This window comes from Carettochelys insculpta, chromosome 12 (genome assembly GCF_033958435.1).
Source record: "Carettochelys insculpta isolate YL-2023 chromosome 12, ASM3395843v1, whole genome shotgun sequence".
NCBI classification, from domain to species: Eukaryota; Metazoa; Chordata; order Testudines; family Carettochelyidae; genus Carettochelys; species Carettochelys insculpta.
This window is the reverse complement of record NC_134148.1, coordinates 21,989,751-22,003,886: the sequence shown is the minus strand read 5'-3', so window position 1 is coordinate 22,003,886 and position 14,136 is coordinate 21,989,751. Positions and strand designations below refer to the sequence as shown.

Below are 14,136 nucleotides of genomic sequence, written 5' to 3'. Positions count from 1 at the left end.
TGAGTGATGTCTGAGGGGTGAGGAAACTGAGGGAACTCCAGGGAAGAAACCTGGAAATCTGGGCTCTATCCCAGAGCCAGAGACTCGAAATGAACCCAGGAGAGACTGGGAACCAAGCCTGGGACAGGCTAAAGAGGAGCCCAAGCAATGAAAAAAGTACTTTTTGTTTGAACTTATTACCTCAAAGGGGTATTGGACTCAGAGAGTTACCCAGATGAAGGGACTGAGGCTTAATTTACACTACTGTGGAAGACTGACCCCGTGTGCGTGCGGGCATGAAATTAAGCTCTCAGGGGCGTCAAAGTCGACCGCCGACCTCTTTGCAAGAGGCAAGGAGTAAGGAAGTTCCATGGGAGAAACTCTCCTGTCAATCTTCCCCTTAAGATAGACAAGTTAGCTGAGTGTAGATACGTCAATTTTAGCTATGTAAATGGCGTAGCTAAAATTACGTGTCTGCAGTCAACTTCCATGTCTAGTATAGACATGCCCTGAGCCATAGGAGTCTCGGGGACAGACAAAACCTGGGTGAAGGGAAAGTGAGGCAGGCCAGCAGGCTTCCCTTGTGACATGCTACCACAGATGTTTGCTCACTGTAGACATGCTGTTGTACAATGCAGCTTGGATGTAAACGAGAACACCACAATACAATATACAGCTACAACATGAGGGCCAGAAGAAATCTGAAATTCTTCAGTGAACAGAAAGCTGGCTAACAAACATGCATGTAACTTTATGGGTTTACATCAGCCAAGTGAAGAAGCCCATTGTGATCTGAATGTTATTAAACTTCCTCCAGATAAGCTGGGTACTGGCACTAGCACAAAAGTGTGCTGATTTGGCTCTGCAGTGCTGATGGGCTAGTGTAGCTCAGTAATCAAATATATGAGGCTCTTCTCAGGTGAAGTTCTGCATGTAAAAATGTTCAACTTAAGAGTTGCCATTATTCAAGACATTGTCTGGTATTATTTGTGGAAACGGGAGCAGCGCATGGCAATTCTTTACCACTGGTACTGGAGGATCAAATGAAAAATCGAACATATAAAGAAGGCACTGAGGGAGCATTCGCTGTTTTTTCCTGGCTCAGCCCCTCTCTTGGGTTCACAGGCAGTGTTCAAAGAGAAGAAAAAACACTGATCAAAGGGCAGCCAAGTCACATGGTAGGAAACAAGCATTTTTCATTTCACATGAATTTTTCAGATGATCTCACACACATGCTGCTAACACAGTCTAACAGAACCATCCCTTTTGAGACAAAGCCATGACAGGAAGAGCTCAACAACATGCCAGAAGCTAACATTCACACTGAGAACTATCATATGTTACTTGTGAAACACATGCATTGGAATAAAACCTGCTTGCATAAGAGCCATGGGCCAATTTTTAGAGCAGGTTAACATTTCCAGCTGTGCATTCTCGGGAAGCATGCTTGCCATGCACTTTGAGTAGACCAAACTCTCCCTCAACCTCTTAAATCTCTAGAAGCTGAAATGATGCAGAGGTAAGCAATTATTAAAGTCATAAATGATGCACTAGATTTCAGGTTTACCTTCTGTTGAACGTGAACAGTGAATCCAGAAAATGAAAGCGTCAACAAAAAAGTAAAATAAAATCCAGAGTTAAACCAGGAAATCTAAAACTTACTAACTATTTAGGCTGCTGGGGGAAAAAAATTCAAAGAAACATTCTTTCATGGGATAATGGGGTTACCACCAAAATCTAAAGTTTCTACAGGAAAAAAAAAAGATTTTCGTGGAATTTTCTAGTGGCAAAATCAAAATATTTCATTTCAGGTGGGGCTGGATCAAGCTGACATTAATCTTGGCATCTGTCTGAGCTGGCACTGTGCTTTATAGAAGTTTCAGTTCCAGATCCTTCATGCATTGGTTCTCTCCTGTGGACCTTGCTCCCCAGCCAGACTAGATCCCCCATGATCCCAACAGTCTCTTCCTGTGACAGAGGGACGGAGACTGGGCAGCAGAGCCTGGAGGGAAGAACAGGAGCATGGTGGATCCACAACCACAACTCCCATGAAGCTCCCGAGCAGCTCACATGATTGCTAAGATTAATATTCACCTGAACAAAACATTGCTGAACAGAATATGGTTGTAACTGCTCATTCCATAAAGTTTAGATGTTTCAACTTTGCATCACAATTCAGGAAGAATTTCCAACTGGTTGGCTACCACCTGCATTAATGATTCCAAGGTTGGAATGACTACCAATCTGGAGCCCTTTAGCCAACAAATTCCCAACAGCAGTCACCAGGAAGTACATTTTATACTTGTAATTTCAATTCAGAAGAGAAACAGTTAGCATTCTTATGATTCAGAGAAAGTAGCCCATCTCCAACAGTGAACATGTTGCACATTATAACTTGGGATAATATTTTTGATTATTTAAATGGGATAATCTAATGGAGTTTTTAAAAAAACTACTTTCAGCGATCAGGAAATTCCCCAGCCAATGTACTTTTTCCTGCATTACTGGGTTCTTGCTTTGATTTGGCTTTTGCAGAGGTATATAGGGGCAACGTGACTTGCTTGTATAGTTGTTTACATTTAAATGATGTGGGCAGATAAAAGATTGTTTTCACAAAACATTTAACAATCAAAAAGTGTGCAGTTTAGAAGGGAACAGTCCACACTTCCATTGTTACTGTGATCCATCAAAATCCCTCAATAACATCTCAAAAGCCCAAGGAAATTCAAAGTGAAGATTTATTGAAAACTAAAGCAAGTATGAAAATAAGAATAAAAAAATTCAACCAGCATATCAGCAAACAAACCAGGCCAATTTCTAATTTGTAATATTCAGAACAAATGTTCCAATTAAATTCTGTGGCTAAATACAGACAGATTTCAATGGGGGTAAGATCATGCCCTACTGTTTTCTAAGTATGTACAAGTAACTAAAAAAATAGAAAATATACTCAAGCAGAGAGAGCCATGTACACTCAAAGAAATAAACAACTTTAGTTTCTAAAGTTTATTTTAAAAAAGCTTTATATTAAACTGACCTTTAACTTGACATTCCATGTTGGGGGAAGGGAGAAAACGGGGTGAGGGGAGTCAATCTTCAACACTAACCTTGCTTGATTTTAGGACCTTGATTTGTTCTTCATAAACTGTGTCTTTGTTCTTTTCCAGAAAGCCCTCACATTGATATTCCACCTAAAAACACAGAAATGTGATTTTTCTCCTACCAAATTAATTAGTAGTACAGGGGTTCCCCATTATACGTCTCCCTGCTTAATGCTGTTTCACATTTATGTCGCTTCCAAAACGCAGAACTGTTCTGCTTTATGTCTTTACATTCCCCACACTTACATTCTTATGCTCCCTGTGCACACACCTCTCTAATTCATATTTTGCACTGGCGCAGATGTGAAGCAAGTGGAAGTTTCCCTCTGATGTGTCTCCCTCAGCCCCTCAGTCAGAAACAATGAGTTCTAAGCATAATGCCAGTGCTAGTAGAATGAGTGGAGTTAGTGAATGTAAGTGGTACTGCAGCAGTGTGACTCTGGATGTGAAATGGGATATTATAAAGCACAGTAGAAAAGGTGAATACTCTGTTGATATTGCTTGCCATCTCAGACTGATTGTGTGTACTACTATCAAGAATGCTGAGGACATTGTGAGTAAAGCAAAGCATCCGCCAAAGCATTTCTCTGCAAACATCACACTGCAAAGAGGTGCTAACATGGAAAAAAAACGGAACAGGTGCTGGCTATTTGGCTGGAAGATCTGCATACAAACAATACGCCAGTCAGCCCAGCCCTCATTCAGGAGAAGGTCATCAGCTTGTATGAGGATGTAAAAATTGATGAAGAAACTGCTGGGGAAACTTTGACTGCAAGCCAAGGATGGTGTCACTGATTCCAGAAAAGGTATGGATTTTAAAATGAGCGAGTGCAGAGAGAGGCAGCTAGTGTTCACAAGGAGGCAGCTGAAGCATTTCCTGAAATGCCTAAGAAAGTGACTGATGAAGGCAGACATGACTCTCATCAAGTTTTTAATACAGCTGAGAGGGGTCTATATTGGAAACAGATACCATCTAAATCTTATATTTCTATTAATGAAAAAAAAGTGCTCCTGGCTCTAAAGATCGCCTAAATCTGCTGGTAAGGGCCAATGCTCAAGGTGACAAGAAGCTCAAGCCATTGCTTGTCTATCAAAGTGAAATCTTGGCTTCCTGGAAATCACACCGAAAGGCCTGGATAACCAGACAAATTTTCCATGACTGGTTTGTGGACTACTTTGTCCCAGAAATGAAAAAGTATTGCCATGAACAAAATTCGACATTTAGGATTCTTCTGATTCTGGATAAATAATGCCAGCACCCATGACCTGGATTACGAAGCTTTCTGTCCAAACATAAAAGTTCTTTTTATGCCACCTCATGCACCTAATGGACCAGGAGGTTATTGCCACCTTCAAAACTAGTAGTTATTAATGGTTTTCAATCCTGCTGGAAAAGTGTAACTAGTGGGGTTCCGCAGGGGTCTGTTTTAGCACCAGTTCTGTTCAGTATCTTCATTAACGATTTAGATATTGACATAGAAAGTACACTTATTAAGTTTGCAGATGATACCAAGCTGGGAGGGGTTGCAACTTCTTTGGAGGATAGGGTCATAATTCAAAAGGATCTGGATAAACTGGAGAAATGGGCTGAGGTAAACAGGATGAAGTTTAATAAGGACAAATGCAAAGTGCTCCACTTAGGAAGGAACAATCAGTGTCACACATACAGAATGGGAAAGGACTGCCTAGGAATGAGTACAGCAGAAAGGGATCTAGGGGTTACAGTGGACCACAAGCTAAATATGAGTCAACAGTGTGATGCTGTTGCAAAAAAAGCAAACATGATTCTAGGATGCATTAACAGGTGTGTTGTGAACAAGACACGAGAAGTCATTCTCCCGCTCTACTCTGCACTGGTTAGGCCTCAGCTGGAGTATTGTGTCCACTTCTGGGCACCGCAGTTCAGGAAGGATGTGGAGAAATTGGAGAGGGTCCAGAGGAGAGCAACGAGAATGATCAAAGGTCTAGAGAACATGACCTATGAAGAAAGGCTGAAGAATTGGGCTTGTTTAGTTTGGAAAAGAGAAGATTGAGTGGGGACATAATAGCAGTTTTCAGGTATCTAAAAGGGTGTCATAAGGCAGAGGGAGGGAACTTGTTCTTCCCTGCCTCTGAGGATAGAACAAGAGGCAATGGGCTTAAATTGCAGCAGGGGAGGTTCAGGCTGGACATCAGGAAAAAGTTCCTAACTGTCAGGGTGATCAAACACTGGAATGAATTGCCAAGGGAGGTGGTAGAATCTCCATCACTGGAGATATTTAAGAAGAGGTTAGATAGATGGTTTTCAGGGATGGTCTAGAAAGTGCTTGGTCCTGCCATGAGGGCAGGGGGCTGGACTCGACGGCCTCTCGAGGTCCCTTCCAGTCCTACTCTTCTATGATTCTATAAAACATATTATTTACAGAGCACATTTTGAGCACTCATCCAAGAAACTGATGCTGTTGGAAAACCCACAGTCCAGGAATTTCAGAAAAACTTCAACTTTATGGGCACTGAGATGATCTTTGGTGCCACCTGGGAAGAAATCTCAGTTTGCACGATGAACAGTGGCTGGCAAAAAAAACATCCTGAGGCCATGAAAGACTCTAAGGTTTGAAGAAACCCCCATTTGTTCTGAAATAGTTCAACTAGCAAGGGAGGCTGGCTTCATGAAGTCAAAAAAGAATGATGTACAAGAGCTGCTGGAACCGCATTCTGTACCTTTCACTAATCAGGATTTTGCTGAATTAGAAAAACAAGCATTTCACAATGAAAGTATGGACGATGAAGGTGAAGATGAACAGAAACATTTTATTAAACCAGACAAAGTGTGTATGTGCAGAGATGCCTCTGGTGAGACAGTGTGATTGAATGGTTTTAGAGGAAAAGAACCAGAATCCAGGCTGAACCACTTCACCTTCTTGTGCTTCAGCTAACATAACTGTAAAATGAGATAAAAGCCAAACCCGTCTCATGAAATAGCTAATACTGGTCACAGCCTCATCCAGCTGCACAAAATCTTCATCTGCATTCAAATGGGCAGCTGTCTGCAGTAGTAATTAAAAGTATGAGTTCTTCAAAAGACACCAGACTCTATAAATGATAACGACCCCAGCTCCTTAATTTATTCCTCTATCACAGGAAGATTGACTCTCTTGGACATAAGCTGCAGACTTCAAACTAAAACTGTCAACAGATGACCCACCTGAGGTAAGAAAGGGTGAAAGGAAAAACAACAACAGGAGAGTATTTTAAAAATACAGAGCTAGTAAGAGATATGCGTGTGTTTCTCTCAGACTGGCCCCAGGAAGATAGGGGTTGCATCAGCAGCAGTCTAGATGTTCACTGAACAAGAATGATGTCTTTAGCAACTTTGCTATAAATAGACTGAGATCAGGAGTTGGAGCTGAATGCCCTCTTTCAAAACACAACTTCATTGGTTTTGTCTCTCCAGGCTACATGTCTCTGGATGGAGCAACTGCCCACAGTCATCCTCTCTTCACTGAAAGCTTCCCCATGCCCATTTAGTAACATGCTGATATTAAAGCTAATCCAATAGCTATGGCAAAAATAAATCCCCAAATTCCTCTACACAAAAATGGTGTTCATTAGGTACCGTGGAGCAAACTCTGGTCAAGTCGCTACAATATTTGCTAATATGAACTTTATCTCCGTGCCAAGGGCCCACACAAATCATCCACCATTTAAGCTCCTATTTTGAATTTCATTCTAATTGCGATAATCAAAAAGTCTTTCCAGTTGATAAAAATACCACTGGTGGGAGGCAAAGAGCTCTATGTATTCCTTCAGAAAACAACAAACCCTGCAAGCTAAGGCCTGTGTTATGGTTCTTCTCCCCCGCCCTGCCCACAAATCCTCTAAAATGTTTGTTCGTTAACTTTTACGTATATGAAGACAACAATTCTTAACACTGATAATTTCTCAGTCTTACCTGTGCTTATGACTGCCATAGCTTGGCACGTCCCCAACTGAACTATACTGTTCAGTATAGCTATCAAAGCACATTTTAAACAGCTAGGCTCAATGTATTTTACAGTTTGTAAAGAGTTTTATGCATTTTTTTTTGTTCTTTCCTAATTTCAGCAGAGGAATAACTCGTACTAAACACAAGCATTCTCCTAACTTTCTATTATCATCAAGGAGACAGTGGAGAGCAGCAGCAAAGCAGAGTATCGCCTCTTCCAGGCATAAATTCAAAGATGCCAAAAGAAGCCAAGTGGGGTCAAGTAAAGACCACAAATCCTGCTGGTGCTACCATGCTGAATTACAATATGGTCTCACAGCTCCTATTAGTATTATAAATGAACATTCTTTCGGCTTGTATAAAAGCAAAATCTTCATCCAGTCCTCTTCAGTAATAGTGGCATTTTAAGCCAGAATTTAACTCCTTTGCATGAAGACTCAAATTTTTCTTTAAAACAACAAAAACAAAAAAGACGCTCATCACCTCATGCAGTAACTAAGGTTTTTTGAGATGTGTGTTCCTGTGGGAGCTGCAAGGTAGGTTTTGGGCTCCCCCAGCACTGCGGCACTGAGACTTTTCCTGAGCAGTATTGAGTGGGGCTGCACATGCACCAACCCAGTGTGCGCTGTTCATGCTATTAGGCATAGCGTGCGCAGCCCCACTCTCTCCTCAGTTACTTCATTGATGCCCTAACTATGCCTCTTGCATGGAGTAGAGGGGAGGCAGGTGGAATGCAGAGCTCCCACGTGGACACACATCTCAAAGAACCATCGTTACTACACAAGGTGAGTAACTTCTTTCTTCCTCAAGCGCTGTCCCTGTGGGTGCCCCACGATAGGTGACTGTAGAGCAGCTCCGCCTTATTTCGATGGTGGGCTTTGATTTGGTGCATGAGCACCCGCTTGGCCCCACAGTATACCAATATTTTTATAGCTGACCTGGAACAACGCTTCCTCAGCTCTCATCTCCTAGTGCCCTCCTCCATTTGCGTTACACTGATGACATCTGCATCATCTGGACCCCTGGGAAAGAGGCTCTTGAAGAGTTCCACCATGATTTCAACAGTTTCCACGCCACAATCAGCCTCAGCCTGGACTGGTTCACACAAGAGATCCACTTCCCGGACACTACTGTGCAAATAAGTGATGGTCACATAAGTACCACCCTATACCGGAAACACATGGGCTGCTATGCTTACCTCCACGCCTCCAGCTTCCTTCCAGGGCACACCACATGATCCATTGTATACAGCCAAGCACTAAGGTACAACTGCATTTACTCCAATCCCTCAGACAGAGACGAATACCTGAAAGACTTTACCAAGCTTTCCTGAAACTACAACACCCACCGAAGGAAGTGAAGAAACAGATTGACAGAGCCAGACGTGTACACAGAAGCCACCTGCTACAAGACAGGCCCAACAAGGAAAACAACAATAATAAGCTGGCAGCAATAAAATCTCATTGGTTTAGTTAGAAGTGGCTCTCCTGGAGGGACATTTAGATGGTAACTGACAAACCTCAGGTCTTGGCATTCTACTCCCTAAAGAAACAAGAAAGACATGCTTAATCTAGCCCTATTAATCTTGTAGAACAACAAGAAGTCCCGTGGCACCTTATAGATGATGAAGTGGGCCTTTGCCCATGAAAACTTATGCTCCAAAATATCTGTTAGTCTGTAAGGTGCCACGGGACTTCTTGTTGTCCTCAAAGTTACAGACTAACACAGCTGCCTCTCTGATAGGATAGTTAGCTAGCAATTTGAAGAGATAACAGGCACTCCCTCTCTCCTCTGAGCCCAAAGCCTGTCTGCTACTGGTGTGGGCTCTGCAGGGAGCTGCCTGCTCTTAAACTTGAAAGCTGCCTGCTATTAAAGGGGGAAGCTGGCAGCCATGGTGAGGAGAGGCCCACTCTGGAGCCAGCTGCAGCTCCCCCCACGGTGCCATCCCCTTCCCCCCCGGCTGTGGAGCTCCACCTTGGAGGGCTTTGCAGAGCCCTGGGTTGGGAGATGGCAGCTGCAAACCTGCCTGTTCCTGCCCAGGCCAATGGCCATCCTACAACAGAGCACAGAGCCAGGAAGAAAAGTCCTGGGAGCTGGAGCTGGGGTTTGCGTACAACCCCGCCCCTTGGGGTGGGGGTCATCCCACTCCGTGCTGCCCTGGACCCCTCTGTGTTGCGTGTGTGCGCTCGTGGCAGGCTCCTCTTGCATTCCTACCCAGCATGAGTACTGAACTCTCTATTCTCCAGAATATTTGATTATCCTGCAACCTCCTGGTTCCATGGATGCCAGATATCAGAGTTTACTGTAAGTATATGATAAATAACAACTGTCTAAACAGAAAAAAAACTACAAACTAAGAACCCTATGCCATATAATCACTAATTACAGGTCTGCGGGGAGAGGAGAGAGCCGTGCTCCATTTGCAGCCAATGGCGATGATGAAGGAACTGAGGAGAGAGCGGGATTGCACGCGCTAACCATAGTGGAGCAAACACCATGTGCTGGGTAAGCGCATGTGCAGCCCCACTCAATACTGCTCAGAAAAAGTCTCCATGGTGCAGTGCTGGGCAGGGCCAAGACCTACCGTGGAGCACGCACAGGGATAGCACTCGAAGATGAACGACCTTTTTTGTCTTTTAATCATCTGGGCTGCTCAGTAAATTTAAGCAGCACACATACCAGCGACCTTCACTGTTCTCCTGGTCATGTGTGCATTGACTCTTTGTTGTCAGCGCTCTGAGGTATGAGCAGAATGAGGCTGTGTCATGGTGAGTGTTCAACAGAGCAGAATTGAAATAAATTCACATAATGGGGGAACTGGCAGTTGTCAGATTACACTGTGGTATGCAACATTTTAGAAGGAGGATAGTCTGTGGTTAAAGAATAAAACTCAGAATTGGGAGATCTTTTTAATCTTCCTCTCTCTGCCACACACTTGCTCTGTGACCTTGGGCAAGTCACTTCTCCTTCCTGCCTTAGTTTCCCATGTGAAAGATGGGTATAATAATATCTCCACCACAGAGGCGTGTTCTGAAACGTCAAAGCATGCAGACATCTATGGCTATCTAAGTACAAAGTGGTTTTCATGGACATGCTGCATTCAGAGCCAGACGTTACTGCTTGTAACTAGTTACAGTGAACACCTGAAAAATTCCAATTTGGATACTGAAGTTATATATAATTATATATAGAATTACGTGAAAACATTGCAAAAGGAAAAAATCCTTACCTTGTCAGCAAAGTGTTGTATGATAAAAGCTTTGTTTGACATGCGTGGTTTTTCAAAGAGTGCACATTTATTCAAATGTGTATTGTATAATTTCTGGGCCCAAGAGTCATCTGATCCTTTCGGCATCTACATAAAAGAATATAAACCGCCATTTACAGCCTCTGGTGGCCCTTTTAGAAGTGAGTAACATCAGAAAGATGGCTCGTTATAATGGGGGTCAACACTTTGCATTCTACTTCAAACTTAAGCCCCCTACTACACTGAAGATGAAAAGCCAGAAACAAACTATGTGTTTGATTCGATAAACAGTTACCACTGAGCATCCTGTTTACTACTGCAGAAAGCATCATGAAAGCTACTCTCGGGAACATTTCTGAGAGCAGGCTCTATACAAGTTACACACACTCAGAATAGAAGAGGGTGAAAGAAAAAAGGAAAAGGCAGAGATAAATACATTCTATCAACTCTGTTTCAGTGCAGTGTATCTAGAAGCAAAGGGTACTGTATTACACCCAAGACAGCTTCTTATTAAAGACAATTACTACGTGAGAGTATATCTACTATTAATTGTTTGCAATGACTTAGCAAGTAGAAGCCTCAAGTCAGAGAGACAATGACCTTAACACTGGCCACGTGTAAAAAAACCCAGCCTTTTCTCCAAAAAAACGCAATCTTAGTATATGATTAAAAAAACAGATGGAGAACAAAAAGAATAAAGTGTGTGTGTGTGTGTGTGTGTGTGTGTGTGTGTGTGTGTGGAGTGAGGAGAGGCACTGGGAAAGGGGGAGGTGAAGATAACACTGAAACCATTACACTGGTACTGTGGCACTGATGGCTGCAGACCCAGAGGCAAGGTGGGGGTGGGCAGCTTCCTCCCCCTAGAAGGAGTGTGGTTAAGGGTGGAAGGGGCAGAGCTTAGAGCAGTCAGCCTTGGCCCCGCCCCCTCATCATGCATAGATCAGTGACACAGCACTCCTCACCATTTCAAAGGGGCATGGGTCTCTGGCCGCTGCTTTGCTCTAGTGGCAGCAGCTGGATCTCTGGGCCCCTTTGAAAGGTGGGGCCTGAGGACAACTGCCTTCTTTGTCCCGTCCCTGGTCAGCTGGCCTATACTGGCATAAAAAGCAGCACCCACAGTATACCAGCTGCCTACCCATCGTCCATTGTTTTGTAAGCACTGTGGCAGAACTGAACCTTCAGGAGGGATTTCAAGGAGACCAGTGTCGTGGTTTGGCAGATTTACAAGCTCTTCACAAGGAGAGGGCATGGCAGAAACCATGAAGTTGCTTAAAGGGAAACTGGACTTCTGAGCAGTTATGGTTAGCTCTACTGGTTCCATAACGTAAGTTTTAAGAAAGGAGGGGTGGGGAAATAAGTCTTGGAAAGCCTTAAAGGATTTAAGGTAGCTTGTGTCTGAGGCAGCTGCAAAGTGGGATACCAGTGAAGGAATTCAAAGAGAGGAGTGATGCAGTCAGAGCAGTAAGACAGGGAGATAATCTGATCAGCAAGTATGTGAAAGGATTTGAGGTGGAAGGGTAAGAGAAAGCTGCAGTCTTCAAGTCTGGAAAGGAGAACGCCACAAGAGTCAAGCATCAGTGCCAAGAGACAAGCTGTGAGGGGGGCTGGTTCCCTGCCCCAGTAGGGGTAGGGCCAAGGTTGTAAGGGGCAGAGCCTAGGACTTTCAGCCCTCAGTGCCCCCAGACCACGGTGCAGGCCTCCCACCCTTCCTTCAGAGCCACGCAGGGCAGCACTGCTACAGCAATTTAAAGGAGCCCGGAGCTCCAACCACCACTGCCATTTTGGCAGCAGCAGCAGCTGGAGCTCAGGCCCCTTTGAAACATGGGACCCAGCGGCAACTGCCCCATGTCCCCACATCAGCGGGCCTGTAGCCAAGATGCAGGACGATTAGAGACTGGACGAGAGCTACAGATACATGGACTTAGAGGGAAGGCCAGCATTTGCCTGTCTTTTGTTTTGCAGCAGTTACCACGTCTCTTGAGTGCTCCAAATAAATTTAATTACAGCATCAAAACAATCATTAAGCATAGGTGGCTTTATTCCCATAAACACTGAATAAAGATAACAGAAATTCAAGACCAGTGCGTCTTGCGGCATAAAAGTCAAGTTATTTGAATACATACCTTACATTCCTCGTCTAGCAGATCCAAGATGCCCAATTTGGCCTCTATGAGGTTAATACAAGGCTGATTATCATAGAAATCAATTAAGGTCCATGGAATTTGTTCCTTCATATATTCCTCCTGTTCCAGCTTAAAGACATGCTACATGAAAAACAAAAATCTGTGAATGAAAATTCAGGACAAATACACTGCCTTCTGTTAACTTGTTTTCTTCGTGATATGTTAAACCTAACTACTCAGCGACATACAAATTACAACTGAGCCAAACAATTTAATAAACAAGTGGGAGAAAGCCAAATTAACCCTTTTCTCCAGGCCTATGAAGACAAAATTAAAGCTTTCTTTAAGAGCAAAGCTTGGATTTTTTCTCACTCGTAAAAACAACTTATTATAAGGCTATCTGTGAACTTGGGAAAACATGCATCTGGGAGGAGGGAGGGAGGCAGGGCGAAAGCTACAAACACATTTACTTCCTCCACAACACTGTACCACGTCTTTGAAAACAAGATACACAAATACAGGGACAGCAGTTATGATAAGTAAACTAGGGCCCCATGCAATATTCATAATGAAAGCTGAAATTCCTAACATCAGATATTCAAAATATAAAGGTTTTATTAAAATTGCCCTATGTCCCACAAACACCCGTTTTTTGCATGCTTTCTACCAAGACACTATTTTCAGATTCATTTGTTCTCAAAAGGTGTTATGTTCAAACAAAAATTGCAAGAGATTTTTTGAAGAAAAAAAGACTTTTCATGCTTTTCAGTGTAAGAAACCCATTTTGCAAAACTTTGAGAAAAAGTTAAATTTTGCTGTAGCAAATTCACGGTTTTATTTTAGTGATTATTAGAAGATATAATTTAAAAAAAATTACACAGCCCTAGAAGAATGTTAAAGAAGCCAAATTGAAAGTTTTAGAACAAAAATATCAATGGTAAAATATTAAACATGCAAACTTTGGTAATGCTAACATCATTTTATTTAAAGAAACACTTTTTATAGGATTTATTTGTTTTACTTAATTTAAACTACATTTCAATCCAAGCTAAATTATAACACATAATTAGTGATGTGTGATTTTTTTTCAGTGAACACAAATTTTGCCCAAAACTCTTTGCAAATGCAGGCCATATCTGACAAATAGTTTCATTTGGGGGAAAAAAATTAAAAAACTTAAAAATACTTAATTTTGAACATTTTTGAAATACTTTGTTTCAACTTTTCATTACAAAATGGCAATATGTTTTTAAATTTTGCCAAAAGAAAACCCAAAAAGTGTGAACTCCACAAAACAGGCCAAATCAAAACAAAACAAAAAAAAAAAGTGTTTTGAAATTGCCCCAACATGTTTCAGTTGATTTAAGCAATATTTTTAGTTTATTAATTTCACCCAAAATTAAAAAAAAATTGTTTTGGTTTAAAAATCAAACCACCCTCTCCCCCAACCCTCATGATTTTTGTTTCGACCCCCAGAAGGAAAAAATCATTATTCGCTCAGCTCTCTAGAGAACTGCTCTGATTCGCATACAAAAATTCAGAACATATTCTAATAAGTATCAACATTTGTGACACTATTCAGGACACGTGATATAAGTGTAGATGAAGACACATGACGCCTTTACTGCCTTCTGAATTCTATGTGAAAGCTTATCAGCGCACTGTAAATTTCCACCACACCCCAGTAAGAAAGCAGAACATTATTCTGACAAAGTAGGTTAT

At 42.3% G+C, this 14,136-nt stretch overlaps 1 protein-coding gene across 1 annotated transcript in view; it reads right to left on the bottom strand.

Annotated features, from left to right (window-relative positions):
* The window catches only part of MYO5A (myosin VA), a 185,887-nt gene that overhangs the window by 53,078 nt on the left and 118,673 nt on the right, over positions 1-14,136 (bottom strand). Inside the window, exons 12-14 of the mRNA XM_075006415.1 lie at positions 12,415-12,555; positions 10,274-10,399; positions 3,087-3,170 (exon numbers count right to left, since the gene is read on the bottom strand). Of these exons, the coding sequence (XP_074862516.1) occupies positions 3,087-3,170; positions 10,274-10,399; positions 12,415-12,555 (351 nt within the window). The remainder of the gene's footprint in view (positions 1-3,086; positions 3,171-10,273; positions 10,400-12,414; positions 12,556-14,136) is intronic.